At 60.4% G+C, this 21,386-nt stretch overlaps 1 protein-coding gene across 4 annotated transcripts in view; it reads right to left on the bottom strand.

Moving 5' to 3' along the window:
* The window catches only part of VAV2 (vav guanine nucleotide exchange factor 2), a gene marked incomplete at its 3' end in the record, with an annotated part of 177,821 nt that overhangs the window by 129,331 nt on the left and 27,104 nt on the right, over positions 1-21,386 (bottom strand). For all 4 annotated transcript variants that reach the window (XM_079707133.1, XM_079707131.1, XM_079707130.1 and 1 more), the window contains exon 2: positions 9,724-9,840. In XM_079707133.1, coding sequence (XP_079563259.1) covers positions 9,724-9,840 — 117 coding nt within the window. The remainder of the gene's footprint in view (positions 1-9,723; positions 9,841-21,386) is intronic.

Consider the following 21,386-nt stretch of genomic DNA (forward strand, 5'->3'; position numbering starts at 1 on the left):
ATAGAAACAATGTCTTGGGGCGCTAGGGAGAAACAATTAGCCAATTAAAATTTAATTAACTGTGGACACAGACCAAAAAAAAAAAAACAAATAGCATGCACGAGTGACGCCAGGACTAGCTGAGAAAATTCGCGCTCCCAGCCCCCTTGGGTGGGGCCCTCAGGGTACGAGTCACGGATGAGAGATAACAACGAGGTGTGCACCTTACCCGACACCCACAGGGACCAGAAAGGCACCCCCAACAACCACCGCCAAGAGGTCAGCCAGCCAGTCCAACCCTCTGTTCACAGATGGGGAAACTGAGGCCAGAGAGGAGCACAGGGGCCTGCCCCTGTGCCAGGAGGTGCAGCGGCCGAAGCAGGGCTTGGACGCACCGCTCCTAACCCCCCACCCCGACTTCTCCATTGCACGTGTCTGCTGCCACCATAGGCACCCGAGTCTCCTCTCCCCAGGAATGATCCTAAGTGAGAAAGGAGTCGATGGGTAGGACTCGCCCACCGAGGATCACGGACACACCACCCTGGCCATCAGCTCCTCCCTGAACCCCTTCCAGGGGCAGAGGGGCCAAAACAAAGGCCCAGAGGCTCCCGGGCCTCACACACAAGACCTGCCCATCTCCCACAGGGCGGTGGACCCAGATCACTCACAGCTCATCAGACCTGCAGGGACTCAACCACCAAAACGGAAACTTCCGGGGCTCCCCTGGTGGCGCAGTGGTTAAGAATCCCCCTGCCAATGCAGGGGACACGGGTTCAAGCCCTGGTCTGGGAACTAGATCCCACATGCCGCGGAGCAACTAAGCCCGTGGGTCACAACTACTGAGCCTGAGCTCTAGAGCCTGTGAGCCACAACTACTGAGCCCATGTGCCACGACTACTGAAGCCTGGGCACCTAGAGCCCGTGCTCCGCAACAAGAGAAGCCACCGCAATGAGAAGCCCACGCACCGCAACGAAGAGTAGCCCACTCGCCGCAACCAGAGAAAGCTCGCGCGCAGCAACGAAGACCCAACGCAGCCAAAAATAAATAAATAAAATAAATAAATTTATAAAACAAAAAACGAGACTTCCCCAACCCTTGTCCACTATGCAGGCGATGACGGCCAGTGGCTGCCGCCCGGAAACGGAAGCGGAGAGAAAACCACTCCCAGCACCATTGAGAAAACGTGGGGTCAGCATCTGAACGGCTTATTTGACTCTGCATGTGCCTCACGCATGTGTACACGTGTGTGCCCGGTGGTGAGTTCCTCTGAAAGCGGACGGGCTAAAAACATCCTGAAATGACAACCCGCAGTTAAAAGGAGGAAATGTTTTCAAGCAGAAGCTCGGAAAGCCTCAGCCAAAAGGTCTGCAGGCAGTGGCTCTGCGGGGCCTGGAGGCTGCGTCTGCTCCTCGGCAGCTGCATTTTAATATTTTCATCAGTAATTAGCGCCGAGTGGACGCTGAGGAGGCCAGCCTGGATCGCCTCCTGACAACATCGGCGCGGGGGTGCTGATGAACTCGCTGCAGCCTGGGCATCAGCAGCAGACAGGCCACAGGTGAGCGCAGAGCAGCCGCGCTCAGCAAACGCATGAACTAACGTTAGGGAAATGAGCGAACACGGGGAGGCCTGGGTGAGGAGATCGGGCTGTCGGATGGATGCCCCAAGGCTGCCTGCTCCTTCCCTGAGCAGAGCCCGGGAGCTGCCTGCATTCATCGAGGAGGAATTGACATCTCGATCCCGAACACAGGGCAGTGGGACGAGGGTGGCGGGTGAGGCTGGCACTCCAGGCAGAGGGATGGGCTGTAGGCCACGCCCCTGCCCCGCTGCCAAGGCCGCCGCCACCGGCTCCGCGCAGGCTTGTACAAGGAGGGCATCACCCCCGGGACTCACGCACGCAGACACACAGCTGCACCGTCTCCAATCTTCCTCCAGCAGCTAAGACGGGGCCCATCTGCAGACCCATTTTACAGATGGGAGAACTACAGCACTCAGGGGTGAGGCGACCTGTGGGTCAAGCCCACTCCCCAGCATCACACTCTGTCCCAAGCCCCCGAAGGTGCCTCAGTGGGTCCACTTTTACCTGGCTTCCAGAAGCATCAGCACTCTCAAGAAGTCCGGAGGGCAGTGGGCTGGGGTGGTGAGTGCTTGCCGGAGGGGCCGGGGCAAGAGAAGGGGTCATGGCAATAGCGGGACAGATGGGAGGTCTGGCGAAGCAAACTGGTTTCCTCCCATGTGCCAAATCCAGTAGACTGTCGGGGTCCTGGGGTGCGTGCAGAGGGGCTCGGTGGGAAGGTGCTGGGATCGATAAGTGATGCCTGCCCAGGGCTCTGCAGGGGGTGGCAGCATGTGCCAGGCGCTGCCATGCCAGGGGGACGGAGGAGGGCAAGGACAGGCTGATGATAAAAGAGGGTCCCAGGCAGAGAGGAAGAGTGGGACAGAGGGCAAGGAGGGAGGGCACCTCTACCGCAGAGACAACCGCCGAGGGGCCCTGGGGCTGAGGCAGCAGATCCAGGCTCTGGACGCAGCCAGAGCAGGTGGCGGCTGACCCGCGGGCAGTCAGAGGGACTGGGATGCTGGCGGACAGCACCTGCTTCCCACATCCAGGACAGCTGTGACCAGCCTGCCCACCACCAGGGCCCTCAGGCAGCCCGTGAGGCCCCAGCCTTAGCACCCCGCACCCCGCCTCCTAGAGCCCTGATCCCAGGGAGGTGGGTTTCCTCAGCTGTTATGGACCCCTCGTTTCAAACTGTGCTTTTAACCTCTTCAGAACACTTCCTATAAGCAACATGTCAGGCAAAATACGAAAGAGAAAGCAGATAAAAGTGGACTCACTCCGATTCAGCAGGGCCCTGCCTTCCGCCTCCTCCTGGCCTCCAGAGACAGGCCCAGATGGCTTAAAATCCACTGCAGGAGGGAATGCCCCGCCTTGTGCCCTTTAAAAAGCTGATGGTCAGCCCTCACCTCCTGAGTCAGGCCTCCTGTGGCCTCTCCCCAGACAGCCCTGCCAGCCTCCACGCTGCCTCCCGGCCCCCATATCGCCCTCCTGGCCTCCACACTGGCCCCAGATTAGCTTCCCAACCCCCTGCAGATGGCAGAATTCCACAGAGCTGACCACTCCTTGCCCCTGCAAACAGCTGCCTCGCTTGGCAGAGGAAAGGGGCGCGGCAGAACGCAGAACTCGGCCTCCGCCGTCCGCAGGACCCAAATCGACCCCCCAGTTCCACCACCGCCGTGGGACACAAGTGAGACGCATCCTCTCTCTGGGCCTCGGTTTCCTTCCTTACTTCCTGAGGCCCCTGAAGAGGGCAGGAGCTCACGGATGCAAAGATCCGGGCACACAGCGCACGGGGCTCCGCAGGAGGCGGGAAGCACAGGAGGGGTGCCGGCGGGAGGGCTCCTGGCAGGGCAGGAGGGGTGCCGGCGGGAGGGCTCCTGGAAGGGCCGGCACTTGGGGGAAACACTGCGTGCCCCGCCTCGGGCACTGACTTAAGGAGAGGCCTGTCGTCCACCCCCGGCCGTGCTGAGGGCCAGGTTTAACCGCTTCGGAAGTTTCTGAGCCCAGCAAACTGTTTTCATGGATAATAACTAGGAGAATTCAACCCGTTACTAGAGGGTGGGCTCCGCTCTTTAACTCAAATGAGAGAAACAGCCTCGCAGACCTTCCTCCCGGGTTGTTAATTCCACTCAAAACGGGGGGCTAAAGTGAGCCGAGCTGACCAGGTAGGGCTGCAGGTCCAGGGCAGCCCAGGCTGGGGACACGCAGGGAATCGGGCCCCCGACGTGGGCGATGGGGCCCCACCCGGGGAAAGATCCTGGAGGGGCCCCCCGGGCCCGCCCGGGCCTCCTGACCCACCAAGGGCACCAGGGCCTTCTGCGACATGCCGCACCCTCACCCCGTCGCCACCAACAGCTTCCCGGCTCCTCCAGTAAGATCCACAGACTCACGCAAAGACAGACTGGTGCACGGCCCCCATCCCAGGTTGGTTTCTAGGCACCGGAAGAGAGCATGAACGTCCCTACAGCCAGGCAGCCCGTGGTCCGGTCAGGGCACTGTGACCCGCAGCCCTGGTAAGGAAGGAAACTGCTTAGACGGTGGATAGCACTGGGCCCAGGGGGCGTCCCCGCCGTTTTAAACAGCACGATTTGAGCCAAGGCCCCTGGGAGGTGAGGGGTGGTGGCCCTGTGGTGTGGTGAGAGCCTTACAGGCCAAGGGGCAGCCTTCAGGAAAGCCCGCGATGAGAATGAGTGAACTGGCAGGAAGCCAGGAGCGGGTCCCAGGAAAGACGGCCCAGGACCACCCAGAGCCAGAGGCCGGCCATGGCCTCCTGGAGGCTGGGGTCCACCCCCCGGGCCCCCGCTCCCTCCTCCCTCCCTGCCTGATGCCCACCCAGAGGACAGACTCGTCTCCTACAAAGCTTTCTCAGTTCCACCCCTGGCTTCACGGTGCAAGTAAACACGCCCAGTAGGTGGCTGGTCTACAAAGGATTATATTGAAGATGATGATGAAAACTCCGTCTGTTCACTGACCACCGGGTCCCAGCCCACACGAAGAGCTGTCCGTAACACAGTGCCCGTGGGGCTCCGAGCAACAGGGGAAAGCTGGTACGACCATTCCCATCTTCCAGATGAGGAAATGAAGTTCCGGGAAAGTCGCCAGCCCAGGATCACTGCCCGGACCGACCCCAGCAGCAATGCCAGGCAGGACCAGACGTGTTGGCAAAGCCACCACTTCACCGCCCTACTTAGGAGGTTCTCACAACGAGGAGATGAGGCTGTCCTTCCACGGTGATTTTTATCCACAATCTCTGGGACCAAGACACAAGAAGAGAGCCACAAAAACCCTGCAGCCTCATCAGGATCCTCCGTCCAGAACTGCTAACCAGATTCCACGCTAAGGCATCCCGGGAAGACCCAGCCCATCCCGGCCGCCCACTCAGCCTTCCCATGCTCCTTCCCTTCCTGGGCCCTGTGCATCTGACGGATGCCCAGAACAAGGGAACGCGAGAAGGAGTCACACGCCATCAGGGAGAGAGCAGGGCCCTGGTCACGCTCTCCACACCAGGCGGCTTGGCCTTTAGCTCCCATCTCAGGCCCTTCGCTCAAACCTTCCCTGACGGGACTGGTTTGAGCAGAAACCTAATACCTTTAATGCGACCATTCAGGAAAATACCAGGGACAGGGGCCAAAAAAAGACTTCCGGAACCAACTTTCTGGATGCCTCCGCTCCTGCTGGAGCTTGCTGCATGGGTGAGCAAGAAGAGGGACAAGTTACTAGTAAAAGTGATAAGACCCGTATGTTTGCTTCCTGGCTGAGGCCGCCTAACACCACCGCGCCCTGGGCCGTCATGTCCTCGTTCTATCCCTGCCTTGAGTCCAAGTACCCGCAGAGTGCGATCCACACTGGGTCTAACCCACAGGAACCCCTCTCCCCGCCACCCACCCCCTCCATCGCCGTGCTCTGGATGGATGAGAGAAGGCTGGCTGCACCCGGGGTCCCGGAGCCCTCCAGCATCTCCGGGGCTCCACCTGCCTGCCACGGGCCGGGAAGCAGAGGGAGCCCAGTCAGCATGAGCTGCCCCTCCCGGCGCTCCTCCCAGGGTCAGGAAACACCTTCTGGAATTTCATGCACCCCAAAACATCAGCTCCTCTCCACACCCGCCCCCAAGGGAAAAGGGGAAGCCCAGGGGCCAGGGGGCGGGTGGAGGACCCTGCTGGTTCTGGAAACAGGAAGAATGCCGGCGCATCATCAGCATCAGCCCAACTCCGCACGGTGGTTTCCTGGGGAGAGGGGTGATCACTCCCCTACGACTGGGGGCTTTTGCTGCAGCCAAGCTCACACTGCACGTGACCCGCTCCGCACCCACACGGCAGAGGAAGGGCTCCGGGGTCACGGCCACACGGTGGGCCAGCACGGCCAGCTCCAGGGGCAGAGTTCAGAGCCTTCACTTTCCCAGCCCTTTTTACTACCGTGACCTGCACAACGGCTCATCTGGGTGACCCTCGGAAGGCAAAGGTCATGCAAGTCTCTCCGTTTGATCTCTGCCATAGTAAGTGTTTAATAAATTATTGGTAAATTGAATGCTTAACAGGCGGATGAGTGGAAGGACCAAGGAATGAATGCCTTTTTGCTTCCCAAGGAATGACTCCAATTTGAGAGACTTGGGAAGCTGAGAGGCAGCTGTTTAGAAAAAGAACACCACCACCCAGAACCCAGACAGGATCTGAATGCTATAAGCCTCCTTCAATAATAGCAAAGAAAAAAAAAAAAAGACCTGGAAATTTCTAAACCAGCCTAAGACTAACTAGCCAGCTATCCCATAAGGATCCTTTCTGCTCCTGAATCTTATGTAAGTGGAGGACGCCCAGGCAAAAAGTGCGAAAGAAACCTTGCCCCTCAAATCCCTGCCCCCACCCACCCCCATGAGAGGCCACAGCCAACCCCAAGCCCTTTCCCAACCACCCAAGAATCGGCCTCAGTGTCACTCAACACGGGCTCCAGGCAATTCCGGTCGGCAGAGACTGGACTCGCCCCTACTGATCGATCCTTCTGCCTGCGCTGGGCCGGTGGTGGCAGTCAGGGGGGAGCAGAACAAGCATCACATCTTCATGGTCTGACATCACTGAGCACCGCCAGGCACATCTGGACTAGCCTGGGCGTCCCCACTGGATGGGGCTCCTGGAGGGCAAAAGGCGAGTCTGGCCCGTGGGAACCTTGGCGAGTGTCTGCTGTCTCTGTGCCCAGAGCCAACTCTCACGTGGTGACGGCCTTCCCAAGCCCATCCCGGGAAGTCACACCCGAGTGAGAAGCCCGACCTCCCCAGACCTGCTCCCTGTCCCGCAGTCTGGAGCCCCAGCTCTGCCTGCCCGTCCACAGCTGCCCTGGGGCGGGGACAGTCCCAAAACGGGACCAGGGCAGGCAGCAGTGCAGTGGGGAGGAGCCGGGGTCTTGCTTACGTGTGTGCTTTCCAGGGGATCCTGTCCCCGGACGTCGGGGGGATGAGCCGAGCAAAGCAGGCTCTGGTCAGTGGCTCCCACATGGGGAGAAGCTCCTCTCGGCACCCCGGCCTCTGCTGGCCCCACGTCCAACTCAGCTCAGGGTGCTGACCACGGGTAAACCGCGCTCCGAAAACTAGGCAGGGAAGGGGGAGGGCAGTGCACGGATGCTCAGCCAGATGGACACAGGGAGGACAGCGGGAGGGCCAGGCTGGGCTCCGGAAGTCTGCACGAATACAACGATGGAGAAAAACCAAGAGAGGGGAGGCTGCCACCAACCTGTGCTGGTCTAGTAGCACATTTCCACCAAACCTGGGGGCGGGAGGGACCAGGAGCAGCGAGCGGCACCGCCATTTAATGAGCACCTACTATGGTCCGGGCACCACACAGAGGGCTCCCCGGCCCACGCAGTCCTTGGCAAACCCAGGTGGGTCAGAGTCACTGTGTCATCTGCCAAAGTCGTCGGCCAGTAAGTGGCCCCAGGTCTGTCGGACTTGACGTGAAGAGCAGGATCGGAACCAGGGTAGCCCTGCCCTTCCCAGAGCCTCGGGTCTCCCTGCAGGACGTGAGGCTGTGCCCAGGCCCCTCGGCTCCTGCACTGCCTTCCCGGCCCCCACACCGTGACTCACAGTCCAGGTCCACTGCCCACTCCTGGCCTGCCCTGAGCGGCCCCTCTGCAGGCAGCTGGCATGCCCCGCCGGGGTCAAACCACCCCACTGGAACCCCTGACGACCGTAAGGGGCGCCCCCTTTCACAGGGTTTGGCCATGGTTGGCAGGTCACGTGACGAGAGTTGAATCCAAATGTATGTACATCTTACATCACTGCACTCGGCTCAAGCAGAGTAATGAGCACCTACTACAGGCTGGGCACTCTGTGTGTCACAGCCGGCCAAGAAATGGGTTTGGCCAGGGTTTATCCTGTCTTTTTCTCTATGCAATTATTTTAAATACCAGTTGTGTGTATGAGTGTTTGTGCGTGTGTGTGTGTGTGTGTGGGGGTGGGTGGGTGTGTGTTCCGAAGGCCGTTCCCCAAAGTCCAGAGCCACTGGCTTCTCCCCTGCCCAGGGCACTGCTGGTCACAAGGAGAAATAAAAAGGAGAGAGGTTCTAAGCCATCTAAAAGCAAGAATGTGAAAACTGAGAAGCCCGCTTATGGGAAAGGACACCAGCACAGCTCCATGCAAGCTTCCAAGGCTCCTGCCCCAGCAGACACGCCCCCAGGCAGAGGGGAAGAAGGCGGCCTCAGAGTCCTGGGCAAGTGCCCTACAGCCAGAGGGACTTGGGTGAGTCATTTAAGAGAGGAAGACAAACCTCTAAGAGCTGGGCGCTGACACTAAGAGACAGGCTCCTGAACAGGTCCCCGAATCTTATTTCTAGAGAATTTCAGAACTAAAGAAGAGGACCGTCAGGCCCAGGTGGCTTATGGGAAAGTCCTAGTCATTGATGCTAAGTTGACACTTTACGGCACTTCAAGTAAGGGCTCCTCTTGGAACTGACTTCTCAGCATTTGCAAGGGCAAATACAAAACTCCCCTTGCGTTTCATAAATCATGTATTCACAGAACTCTTCTGCAAACACCAGGTCCCTTATGATAATGGGCCTCAGATAAAGCAGGCAATAAATATCCTCTGATATTTCCCATCAGCAGATGGAAATGGCCCCGGGTAGTCCTGTGCCGCCAGCAGAGGGAAGGGCCCTCCAAGAGCACGCAGGAACTCAGGAACGGCTGGGCCACAGGGCGGCAAAGAGCCAGGCCTGATTCAAGCCCTCGGCCCCCGATCCATCAACAAGGTATCACATCCTGACCCCATCTTTTAAAATGAGGGACCTTGGAACTGTTGGCTTCCAGATGGAACGTGACACCCTGCTTTAACACTCTGAACGCAGGCTCACCAGGAGGCCACAATGAGCCATACCCTCACCTGGTCTTGGCACCTGCCCGGCCTCAGGTTCCCCTCACCTGTGCCAGCAGGACTCCCAGACAGCTGCCAGGGACACTTTCTGAGAACACGGGGAGACTTCCCAGGTTATTTGCCACGGACCTAGGGGATCACCTCCAGGGACCAGGGACCTAGGGGATCACCTCCGGGGACCAGGGACCTAGGGGATGACCTCCGGGGACCAGGGACCTAGGGGATGACCTCCGGGGACCAGGGACCTAGGGGATGACCTCCGGGGACCAGGGACCTAGGGGATGACCTCCGGGGACCAGGGACCTAGGGGATGACCTCCGGGGACCAGGGACCTAGGGGATGACCTCCGGGGACCAGGGACCTAGGGGATGACCTCCAGGGACCAGGGGGTTCAGATAATCACCACCCCCGTGCCCGACACCTGCTCAGAGCCAGACGGCCCTGCTTGTTCAGTATCATCTTGACGGCTCCCTTCTCGGAGCACCACAGTAAAAGCGGTACCTGCATCACCTCAGCCGACCCACGGAGCTGGTGCCCTTTCTCCCACAAAGAATGGGGGACTCGGGGCAGGAAGTAAATGCTTAGGGTCGCTCAGCTAGAAAGGCAGGGCCAGGGCTGCATCCCCGGTACTGGCCTCATCCAGGCCTGGCTTTGCCCCCCATCCTCCTGGATTCAGGATGCCTGACTTCACCCTGAACAGCTTGAGAGGTGGGAGGGGCCTTCCCACTGCCCCAGCCCCCGATGCGCCCCCTCCTGTTTGTAACACAGCCAGGCCTGCACCTGCCCACGGGGCTCTGTGCAGAGGGGCCGGGCCCATTCCAGAAAGAGGCCACTCACCTTCCCAAAGTCTCGGACATCAAAGAGGTCAAAGGGGTCAAACAGCTCGCTGTTCCTGAGTCCAAATTTGTCATGGCAGACTTTAAGGAAGGTGCGGATGTTCTTCAAACACAGGAACTAGAGGAGAGAAGGGAAAATTACTCAACCTGCACAGTCTGTACGGGCAGTAATGCTAACAGCTGCAAACTCTGCCTCCGTGCGCCGACCTGGACCAGCGCTTCCCTGCTCGGAGAAGACACCACGGCCATCCCACTGGCCCTGGCCATTCCTGGCCATCTGTCTCGTGCCCCTGCCCAGGGATCCGCACGTTTCAACTCCGACAATCACGGCTGGAACAAAATATGCCGGTTTTCAGTCAGCAGGCACAGAGTGGGTGCACACACAAGTGCACACTGCCTTCCCCACACAGACACAGCCCCCGTTACTTTACACATGACAAAGCCCTACAGCAGCCATGGGGACCACTGGAGCAGCACATGCCAGACACAGCAGGGGGCCACTGGGAGCACAAAGGCCAGCATCAAAATCCCAGATCAGGGGCTTCCCTGGTGGCGCAGTGGTTGAGAGTCCGCCTGCCGATGCAGGGGACGTGGGTTCGAGACCCGGTCCGGGAAGATCCCACATGCCACGGAGCGGCTGGGCCCGTGAGCCATGGCCGCTGAGCCTGCGCGTCCGGAGCCTGTGCTCGGCAACGGGAGAGGCCACAACAGTGAGAGGCCCTCGTACCGCAAAACAAAACAAAACAAACAAAATAAAACAGACCAATAGGGAGGAGGCCACGTGACGACGGAGATGGAGACTAAGGTCATGCTCCCAGGAGCCCAAGAAACCACCAGGAGCTGGGAGGGGGCCTGGGACACATTCTTCCACCAAGACCCCAAGAGACAGCCCACCCTGCGGTCACCTGGATCTCAGATGCCCAGAACCGCGACTTCAGCTGTTTCAAACCCCCCACCCCCCCACCCGGAGGAGGGGCCTGAACCAGAGCTGCCCTGGCCCCCTCAACCCTGCAGCTCCAGACCCTCCTCCCACCCGCCCTACAGGCCCGGCTGCGGCGTCCAGCCGGCTCCAGCCCTTTCTGCACCGCTCGCCTCTGATTTCCACTAAGCCTCTATTTTAATTCCTCCTCAGCCTCCCATTTTTAGAGTTAATTACCCAGCTCCTAACCATAATTGCAGCCGGCAAGGCCAGGCTTCCCTTGGGGGCTCAGGCGGGGCAGGCGACCCGTGGGCACAGTGTCTGCCCGGCCTGGCCCCACCCCCACTGTGGCCACTCGGGCCCCTCACCTTCCAGAACCGCTCCCCGTGGTGGCCTGGGCCCAGCCCAGGCTGGCGGCGGACAACAGCCGCACACACAGACTCGGACCGCAGGGGAAAAGGGGCACGGCAGGACTGGGAGAAAGCACCCGGGCCGGCAGCGGTTCACGGGTGCCTGTGCGCCTGGCACTGCGCTGCAGCCTCTGCCCTCCCTCCAGGAATTCACCCCATTTCACAGGTAAGGTAACTGACGCCCAGGCAGTGGAGAACTTTGGCTCCAGATTAGAAGGTGGCCAAGCCGAGATCTGAAACCACGTGTGCTTCCAGAGTGGTGAAGGCCCTTTGAGAGGATGGGGCCTACCTCCAGGATGCCCTGAGTGTCCTGGGTCCCCCTTGTCCAGTGTGCTTACCAACAGCATCCCTTCCACTCCCATAAGTGGCCCCGTTTGAATAAGTGATACGGTCACCATCTCCCTCATTGTACAATTAGGGAAACTGAGGCACAGAGACTCACCTTCCTCCAGTTCCCTCCTTCCCCACCACCCCTGGGCCCGGGAGGGTGTGTGGCCGGAACCTGGCCAGTCAGAGCCTCGTGGTCCCTCACTCCCAGCAGAATCAGCGTCTGATTCTGGGACAGAGACTCCTGAGGGGTGAGGGTGAGGGGACCAGGGCTGAAGCGGCTGCAGGCACGTCTCAGCCACAGGCTGGGTGACAGTGGGCGGGGGCGGCGGCCAGTGTGAAGCCAGAAGCTGCCCATCCTTGTCTTGTGGCCAGAGAAGGCCTGACAGCCGGCCGTGTCCCTGTGGCTTCAGGGACAAGTGGCATTCTTCTATCTCCTCGGCCGGCGGGGCCCGCGATGAAGGGCGGCCACAATAGGGGTCTGTCCCGGGAAAACTGGCCCCTTCACAAGCGGCCCAGACCGGAGGTAGCGCCGTTGTACTGGTTGAGGGCATCCCGTGGGGCGTGGGCTCCCCCAGCCCCAGACATGGAGGGGGTCCCAAGCAATCCCTCGTTGAGGCCTGGCCACTGTGCCGAGAGGTGGGACCGCCTATGTCCTCTAGTCCTAGGCCCTTTTCAGCCTCCTCAGACCTCATCAGGCTGAAATCAGATTAGCATGAGGACACAGGCTCCACAGGCCACCGCCCACCTCCCCAGGCACAGCCAGACAGGACAGCCCAGGCCTGCTGTTCACTGTCACCTGTCACTTAGCTGTCCCCAGGCCCCGGGTCCTGAGAGCCAGGGGCCGTGTCTGAGCCTCGTGGCCCCCATGCACCCTCGGGGGGGGGATGGGGGGGCACTTCCTGGCCAGGTTCAAGTGGCTCCACTACGGCTTCCTAGTGGTCAACCGCCAGGGACAGCCCCACCCCGTGGAGGAGACACAGAGGCCTGCCCCACTGGGCGGGCAGCCTTCAGGCCACAAGGGCCCCTCCTGTTACCCACCCCCCAGGCTTGCTGTCCCCCAGGCAGCACTGGGACGGGGCCCCCGGAGCTCACGTCCACTGCTCACGCACCTCAGCACTGAGAGGCTGGTGCAAAAGGGGGAACTGAGGCACAGGGTGCTGAAGCCACTTGTGTGAGGTCACATGGCAGCAGGGGGCCCAGGATTTGTGGATTGAATGCAGGTGGCCGGGGAACCGCCCACAGGGCGAGGGACGGAGGTAACCACAACCACAGCTGCTTGCGGTCCTGCTCCAGTGACAAACCTACTACCGCCTGCGACGGCCCCCTGAGCTGTGCACCCCATTCCACAGATGGACAAAGTGAGGCTCAGGGCAGCTAGACCATGGGTGGGTCCAAGTTCCTGCCAGAAACAGTGCAGCTGGGATGATGACCACAGGCCCCTGCCTGAAGGGGGAGGGGAAGCCCTGTCAAAGCCCAGGATAAGGGAAAGGGGCGGGGTCTGTGTGTTCCAGGCCTGGCTGGCTGCCCTGCCCCTTGGAGCCCCCAGGGAGCTGTGTTGGGCCATGAGGGAGGTGCCCAGCCCCCCGGGTGCTGGGCTCTGTGGGATGTGACTCACCCCTGTGTGCATACCTGGCTTCCTGGTTCCAACACCCCTCCCCCACCGTGTGTGCTTGGCAAGTCTCACTGCTACAGTGAGGGGCTAGACTAGGGTCCGGGGATCCCAGGCATCTCACACTGGCTCATAAGAATCTCCAAAGCTCCCATTTAGGAAGGGTTTCCATGGCACCAGGCTCTGGGCTAAGGGATGGGCTGCTCACAGCAACCCAGAGTCATTACAGCGATTCCTAATTCACCGACGAAGAGACTGAGGTCCCAAGAGGTTACCTAGCCTGCCCAAGGTCAGTAGCAAGGATGTGACAGAGCTGGGGACAGATCTGGGTCCGTTTAACCTATAAGGCCAGACTTTTGATAGTTTGTAGGTTTCTGAGCAGGGAATCAATAAGATTTTTTTTAAAAAAGAAAATAATACTTGCAGGAAAATTAAGTCCGGTCGGGGTGATGGGGAGACACTGAAGGTAGGAGCCCAGCCTTTGGGCTTGACAGGCAGGCTCCACACACAGAAATCATGGCTCACGAATCGGCCAGTGGGTGGGGGAATTTGGAAGGGCTGCTGCGCACACAGGAACCGACCAGCACGCCCCACTTCATTGTTTACTGAGACCTTCTGCTTTTAGGTCTGCATTCGATCCATCCCTACGATGGACTTTCATTTTGAGCCCTAGTGTGCAGGTGTGGAAACCAAGGTTCAGAGATTTGGCAAGGAGAGGTGACCTCTCCTGGTGACCTCTCGCCTCTTACAGGGCTTGTCCCAGGGGAAGAAGTCCCTTTGGCTGCCCCCAGGCTAAGTCAGGAGGCCAGGAGCCTTCAGCTCCCAGAAGTGACTGGGGCCCACATCCCTGCCAACATTCCTCCCCTCCCCCCGCCCCCGCACGTGGTCCCCGACACGCAAAGCTCCTCTGGGCACTCTGGCTGGTATCCCCGGCCCACCCACTCCACCACACAGTCCCACCACCCCCGGGGTCTCCAGGGCAGGGCAGGAAGGCACAGACGTACATTCCAGCCCAGACCCTGGCCTGGCCGCTGGGCTGTGCCTGCTCCAACTCAACGGCCCCGTCTTCTCCCGCCTCGGTTTTCCCATCTGTAAAGTGGGGAAGTCTTACCCACTGACTCCTACAATGCTGGGCCCCTCACTCAAGAAAACTGCTTTACGAAGGGACAGTTGACACTGGGACCTCCCAAAGTCCCTGTGCCCAGAGCTTCCCCGGGCCACCATGCCCTGCAAGGGGGGAGGTGGGGTCTGGCCCCAATGGCCCCTCCAGGGCCCTGTGACCTGCACTTCCTCCTGGGCATAGTCAGCCAGAACTGAGGAGTGGCCGCACCGCAGACGGAGCTGGCCCTTCGTCCACACCTCTGCCGGCCTCTAATCTTACCAGCCTAACTCCTCAAAGCTGATGCTCAGGGGCCAGGGGAGGAAGCAAGACCTCCAGGACATGACGTGTCTGAGGCTCTCTGCTCACGGCCACAGCAGCGGGACAACAGCGAGTTGAAGAGCATCCTCCCAGCACCCCCCAGCCATAAGACAGACCCCTGGACCCCCGGAGAGGGACCCGGGCATGCCAGCTACCCAGGTATCTCGAGAACAGGAGCTTTGTTTTAAAACCCCTGCATCTTTCTGCAAGGCGGGGGTCTCCACATCTGAAGTTCACGCTCTACAACACAGGCTCCAAAAAGTGCCCACGGCCAGCACTGAGTTTCTTGAAATATTTCAACAAGCGGCATTAAAACTGCATTTCACGATGACAAGTCGCTTTGCTGCAGCTAGAGCGATGCTAACCCCCGCCCCCAACCCGCCACCCGGGGCCAAGCTGCTGAGCCTGCCCATCAGATGCTCTGACGGGCAGCTGACGACGAGGTCTTTGATCAATAAAAAATGGGAAAAGGAATGAATTTCTTGTTTTATTTATGCCACACGCTCATTCCAAAAAACATCTTAAGTGACTTCATTACTATTTAATAGGGGCAGCTTACTGGAATGGATCTTTGAAATTTGGGGCCCTTCAGGTAAATAAACAGGGGGCCTGGAGGTGACAAGCTGGCCAGATATTCCATGGCGGTAGGGGCCAAGACCCTCTTCTCCCCCTGGGTCCCAAATGCCCTGGGCAATGACCCACAGCCAGGGTTCAATGTCCAGTGAATGAATGAGTGCACAGATGACCATCTACAGAGCATTAACTGGCATCTCTGAAATGGCCCAGCTTTTCCCCCAAGCAGCAGGGATTCCATGATGGCTTTACAGGCATCTGGGGCCCCTGGACGGCTGCAGCTGCGCAGTGGGAACCCTCCCTTCCAGAAGCATCTCTTCCAAAAATAAAGGGGCAGGTGGAATTTGGGGTTGGCCATGACCGCTCACTCCCGCACCCATCAGTACCATCCTCGGGCCTCCGTACACCAGCCAGGTAGGATCCACCAATTGTTAAGCCCAATGACACCTCCGGCAGGGAGGGATCACTTATCACCCATCTTACAGAGAAGGAACCAGGCTCGGGAGGTCGGGATCCGGGATTGGAACCAGTCCTTCCAACTCCACAGCCCCGGCTTCCCACGCCGTCAGGGGCCGAGCCGCCGTGACCGCCCCCAGCACCGAATGCGGGGGCTCCCGCGGGGAGAGGCCGGTGCACCTCCAGCTCACCCGCTGCTCCAGGCAGGGAACGCACAGGCCCAGCCGGGCATTTACTGAGGAGCGTCGGGGACTCGATTATGTCTGGACAATTTAACAGGAGCACTTCCTCCACTCAGGCCGTTTTCTCAGCTGCACACGCACCAGGAGACGGGAGCGCACCTGGGCGCCAGCAGGCTGACGGATGAACCCCAGCGGCCTCTGTGCAGGGCCCGCTGCAGGGAGCGGAGGGGGTTTTCTTTGTGCACCGAGGTCCTCCAGAGGCTGGCCTCGCCCCACATCACGGGCAGGCCACGTGCGATGGCGGCATCAGGCCCACCGCTGTGCCCGCCCCTCGCCGTCGCGTCGAGTGGCTTACCCCACAGCCGTTAGATGTTTGTCCAGAAAGGACCGGGTCACCTGCCTGGCTTGAAGTCTAACACTCGTTGGTACTGAAACATCATCGGATGGAATTCCACTTTCTCCAGTAAAAAATCATCCATCAGCTGCTGGGCCTGCGCCGGGTGCTCCACGGAGCTCTTTTTTTTTTTTTGTGCGGTACGCGGGCCTCTCACTGCTGTGGCCTCTCCCGTTGCGGAGCACAGCCTCCAGACGCGCAGGCTCAGCGGCCATGGCTCACGGGCCCAGCCGCTCCGCGGCACGTGGGATCTTCCCGGACCGGGGCACGAACCCGTGTCCCCTGCATCGGCAGGCGGACTCTCAACCACTGCGCCACCAGGGAAGCCCAACACGGAGCTCTTTACGTCCACGGTCTGCGCATTCCTCTACCCGACTCACGAGCTATCACGCGTGCCCATTTCATGGCTTGGGGTCCAACCGGTTCAACCCCCAGCGAGGGGAGGGCCAGCTCTGACCCATGTGGTCTGGTCCAGCCTGCGCCACGAAGCAAGACACCTCCCACGAGGAACCCCCCCACCCACCGCAAAGCCATGGGCGGGGGAAGCCCCTCCAGGAACGACATCGGAGGAGGCCGGGGACAACCCGCTGGGGTGACAACAGCTGCACTGACCTCCGTGAGCTGGTGCCTCTCTGCCTGATCCCAGCTCTCCCGGGAGGAAGGGGCTCCCCAGTGATGCGGGCCCCTCCCCTTCCCCGGGACATCACCCTCACGCCATGACCACCGAAATTCAAACGCACTCTGCGGGTTTCCCTGGTGGCGCAGTGGTTGAGAGTCCGCCTGCCGATGCAGGGGACACGGGTTCGTGCCCCAGTCCAGGAGGATCCCACATGCCGGGGAGCGGCTGGGCCCGTGAGCCATGGCCACTGAGCTTGCGCGTCCGGAGCCTGTGCTCCGCAACGGGAGAGGCCACAGCGGTGAGAGGCCCGCGTACCGCCAAAAAAAAAAAAAAAAAAAACGCACTCTGCCTCCTAGGTGCTGGAAGAGGGGGTGCCTCTAAGGCAGACTCCAAGTCCGGCCTCAGCAAGCTTCCTGACCCCTGAGCCCGGACCCTTCTCCCACAAGAATGCCCTGACCCATTTCCAGTGCCCTCTGGCCACTTCCAGGAGCACTGGGCGTGGGCCTTGGCCTCCCACCCGGCCACTCCCTTCCCCCTTTGGCCCATGAGAAGGCGGATGCTGCACACACAAGGCTGACACCTGGTACCTCTGGGGCGCCCGGCCCTGCTGTGCTCAGTCAGCTCACTCCCTCCACACAGCCCTCCACCGTGGGTCACAGCTGCGTGGGGCCTCCTGCTCGCCACGCTCCGGAGGGGGCTTCCCAGGGAAATGGGGAGGGGGCTCAGCTGAGCCACGGGAAGCAGGTTCTGAAAGGTTAGGAGGTCGAGCTCCAGGCGGAGGGAGACGCGCTGGCAGTCAGGCTGTACCGAGCTGGTGACAGATGGAAAGCCATCGCTCCCCACCCTGATCTCGAGCACTTCCGCATCGACACTTGAGGGGAAACGCACCAGGAAAACCCATCCTGGAAAAACACTAGGTTGGAAGTCTGAGCAGAAGAGGAGGGGCGGGGGTAGCTGGGGAGCTCATCCTCAACTCTGTCCACAGTCAGCAGACACTTAATAGGCGCCTACTGTGCGCCAGGCCCTGCCGCGAGCCCCAGGCTCAGGGAACACAGACAGGAGCGCAGCAAGAACCCCTCTGAGCCCTCGGCTGCCCAAGGAAAGAATCATCTGCGATTTCCTCCCGATACCTGGATGGAAACTGTCCCCAGCAGCCCTCAAAAGATCCGCTGCTCCAGCTAATGGCCTGTTTGAGCCGGGCGGGGTGGGGGGGATAAAAAGTAGCCCGCCTTATTAAGACTTCAAGGTCAGGGTCAAACCAAAGGTTTTCTACAAAGCGGCAGGAAATTGCTTTTCTAGAGTTTCTCTGTGCGACCGTCTTCGCTTGAGCCAGAGGGTTCAATCCCGCTCTCTTGCTGCTCCAGTCCTCCAGGCGGGCACGGCTAGGAGAGATTAGCTCGGCCGCTGCCTGGCACAGTGCCCCCTACCACCACCCCAGCACCCTCCTGCGGCCCCGAGCCAGGCCGTGAACGCTGGCCCCCGAGCCCCGTGAAATCGCCCCCTGACTCTGCCACTTCAGTGTCTCCATCTCTACTGCCTGCCTGCAAGTGGCCTCAAGGTCAACATCAGAGCATCCTCCTCCACACGCCTCCAAGCTCCTCTTCCCCAATCCGACTCCAGAGGCAGGTCAGCTCTGCAGACGTTAACAGGATGGTCCAAGCACTGACACTGCCCCGCTTTTTACAAATAAGGAGGCTGAGGCTTGAGAAAGCTGTTTGCCAAGCGTACTGGCTTGAAAGGTAGTCCCCCAAAAAACACATCCATGCCCTGGAAAAAGGGTCTTAACAGACGTAATTAAGGATCTTGAGACCATCCTGAATCAGGGTGGGCCCTACGTCCAATGACAAGTGTCCTTATAAGAGACAGACACAGGAGAGACGTGGGGAGGAGAGGAGAGGCCAGGTGAGGCCAGAGCAGGGACAGGAGTGAGGCGGCCACAGACAGGGACACCTGGACCACCAGGAGCTGAGGGCGGTGGGAAGGACCCTCCCGCAGAGCCTCCGAGGGGGGGGTGGGGGGGTGGGGAGCATGGCCCTGCAACACCTGATTTCAGACATCTGGCCTCCAGAGCTGGGAGAGAAGGAATCTCTGCTGATGCCAGCACCCAGTCTGTGATGCTACAGCAGCCTGAGGCTCCAGCTGGTGGGAGGCGCCTTTCATGAACCGACTGCTGCCTGGCCTCAACACAACAGACAATGCCACACCCACAGGCCCTCAGCAAAGGCTTGTGGGATAGATGGATAGATGGATGGATGGATGGATGGATGGATGAGTGAAGAGGGTTTCGATGAGAAACAGAAGCAAAAATCCTGGTTTCTTCCACCCGTTGTCCCAGCTCGCGACCATTCCTGCCCCTTACAGGTTCCCCGACGGCCCCCCCTGGCTGGGAGTCCCTGGACCCTGGACCTGGCACCCTGGGGCCCTCAGTAAATGTGGTTTGGACCCCCCAGGGCCAACCCAGGGCTCTTTGGGGGTCAAGGGCCCCAGAGAGACTCCCAGCCGGATGGGGAAGTCAGAAGTGGCTGTGCTGGGCCCCAGACCCACCTCCTCGCTGCTTCTCTGAATATCGTGGGGCTTAGCTCCAGCTTCGGAACCCCTAAATTGGGGCGGGGGGGAGAGGGGCCTTGGCAGGTCCGGCCAGCTTTCAGGCAGAGAGATCTAGGTTCAAATCCTGAACCCTCCCACTGCCACACCCTCCCTGGGAACTCCGCCCCGCCATGACCCCAGCTCTAGGCTCACCACACGCCTCAGGCCCCCACCCTTGCCTCCAAGTCTCTTTGGGAAGGTGCCCAGCTCGGGTACCCCAAAATAGAGCACCCCCAAACAGGCCTGTGGTTCTCTAGCCCCAGTGGGGACCCCTGCTCAGTGAAAGCCACCTGCCTGCTCAAGCAGGGGCTGGAGGGAGCACCAGCAGGCAGCGGAGACCCCTCGCACGCCGCACTTCCAACCCGACGGGCAAGGGGCCTCCACGTGTGGGAAACCAATACATTACGTGCGGCGTTTTTAAGCTCCCGTCACCACAAACACCAGGGACATACATCCTTCTCCAAAGTGCCACAAACGCCGCAGAAACTGTCACTCAAGGCAGCACGCCGGGCGCTCAGGGGCCTCGCGCCTGGGTCAGCTCACATCACTGTGAGAAGAGTGGATAAAACGTCATGTTTGGTTATCATCCCTACGGCTCCCGGCGGCTCTGAGAAGCGGCGTGACAGACACACACCGCAGCTAACGTCCCTCTGTCCGTGGGCCACCTGCTGAGGGCCCGTCGTCCCCACCCGTGTGGCGAGGCCGCTGAATCAGCTCTGTCGCCCTGTGGGGATGGGGGTGGTGGGGTTACTGCAGAGCCGGCCGGCAAGGCCCGCCGGGGAGCAGTGTCCACATGATGTCCTTCTGCTGCCTGGCTCTCCGCAGACACCGCAGGGAGCTTCAAGAAGCATCTCTCCTGAGATGTTGGAAAGGACCCCAAATGCCCAGGGCAGGAGCGGCCATAGAAGGCGCTCAGTAAAACCTGAGCCAACACACATGTGCCTCCTGGGAAGGCTTCAGTGGAGATGGGGACCGTTCCCCGTCCAGGAATGGAAGGCGCCTGCAGGGCAGCTGGGGGCTTCCTGGGCCGCCCAGGCTCATCTCCTCCCACACCAGCCTTGGGGGGCGCACAGCCCCGTGCAAACGGGGCAGGGGTGCAGGCGTGCAGGACATTATGTGTGGGGGGTGCCAGTGGGCGTGCGTGTGGTGGTGTATGCGTCCGCGTTGTAATTAACGAGGCCAAGCACGAAGACGTCTTCAGGTGGACACGCACTGAGAGAAATGGTTTTCGAAGTCCAGGCAGGGGGACTTTTAATGGGACTTTATTTTCATTGCACTACGGTCTGTGAGCCATAAACGTGAGTTTTTAGCTACATGGGGCAAGAAGGCACTTCCCCGCCCCTGCTGCCCCAGCAGACACCCACACGATGAGGAGTGGACGCTCGGCCAGGCCCGAGTGCAGAGGCCAGGCCGCCTCCCAGGCTCCATCTGCAGGGAAGAAGTGGCCTCCACGGTCCCCGGGGAGCGATGCCGAGGCCCTGCCTCTCCCAGTACCTGTCCCAGGGGTCTCCAACCTGCCGAGAGCCCCCGACCTTCATTCAGTCCGATATTCACTACTCATGCCCCAACGAGGCACGCATCATATGCAACCCAGGTCCTAGGGGCCCCACAGGGGGCCTCGCCCTCCACGAAGAGGCCCTGAGGTGAGGGTACAGCTCCCGATGCCACCGCCAGGCGCCGCCCCTCCTCCCCACTCCCCGGGCCTCCCCGCACAAGGGACGCCCTTGAAACAGTAAATCTCAGGCTTGGCTTCCGAAGTCTCTTCTCCCTCACGTGGCAAAGAAACTGTCGTTCCCAAGTCAATCCAACTGCTGCCAACCACGGGCTCAGCGGGGCAGCCCTGGCCTCCAGCGGCGAGAGCGGCCTCTGCTCTCCATCCGGCTACAGGGCACCATGGAACTCTCCGGAATCGGGGCCTCGTCTCAGTCACTGCTGTCAGCCCGGGTGGGCAGAGGGACAAGGGGGATACATCGACAGTGGGCACGCAGCTCGCCGGGTGACCCGGGATAGGACTGCCCGTCTCAGAACCTCGGTCTCCCCAGTTCAGTGTACCTGAATGTACTCCTGGAGCTCCGAGGAGGCAGACCTCCTCACAAGGTCACGGGGGAGAGTGGGGAGGGAGGGGGTCCCGCAGCATCAGCACTGGCTTGAACGAGGTACCACCTG

This window comes from Hyperoodon ampullatus, assembly GCF_949752795.1.
Source record: "Hyperoodon ampullatus genome assembly, chromosome: 6".
NCBI classification, from domain to species: domain Eukaryota; kingdom Metazoa; phylum Chordata; class Mammalia; order Artiodactyla; family Ziphiidae; genus Hyperoodon; species Hyperoodon ampullatus.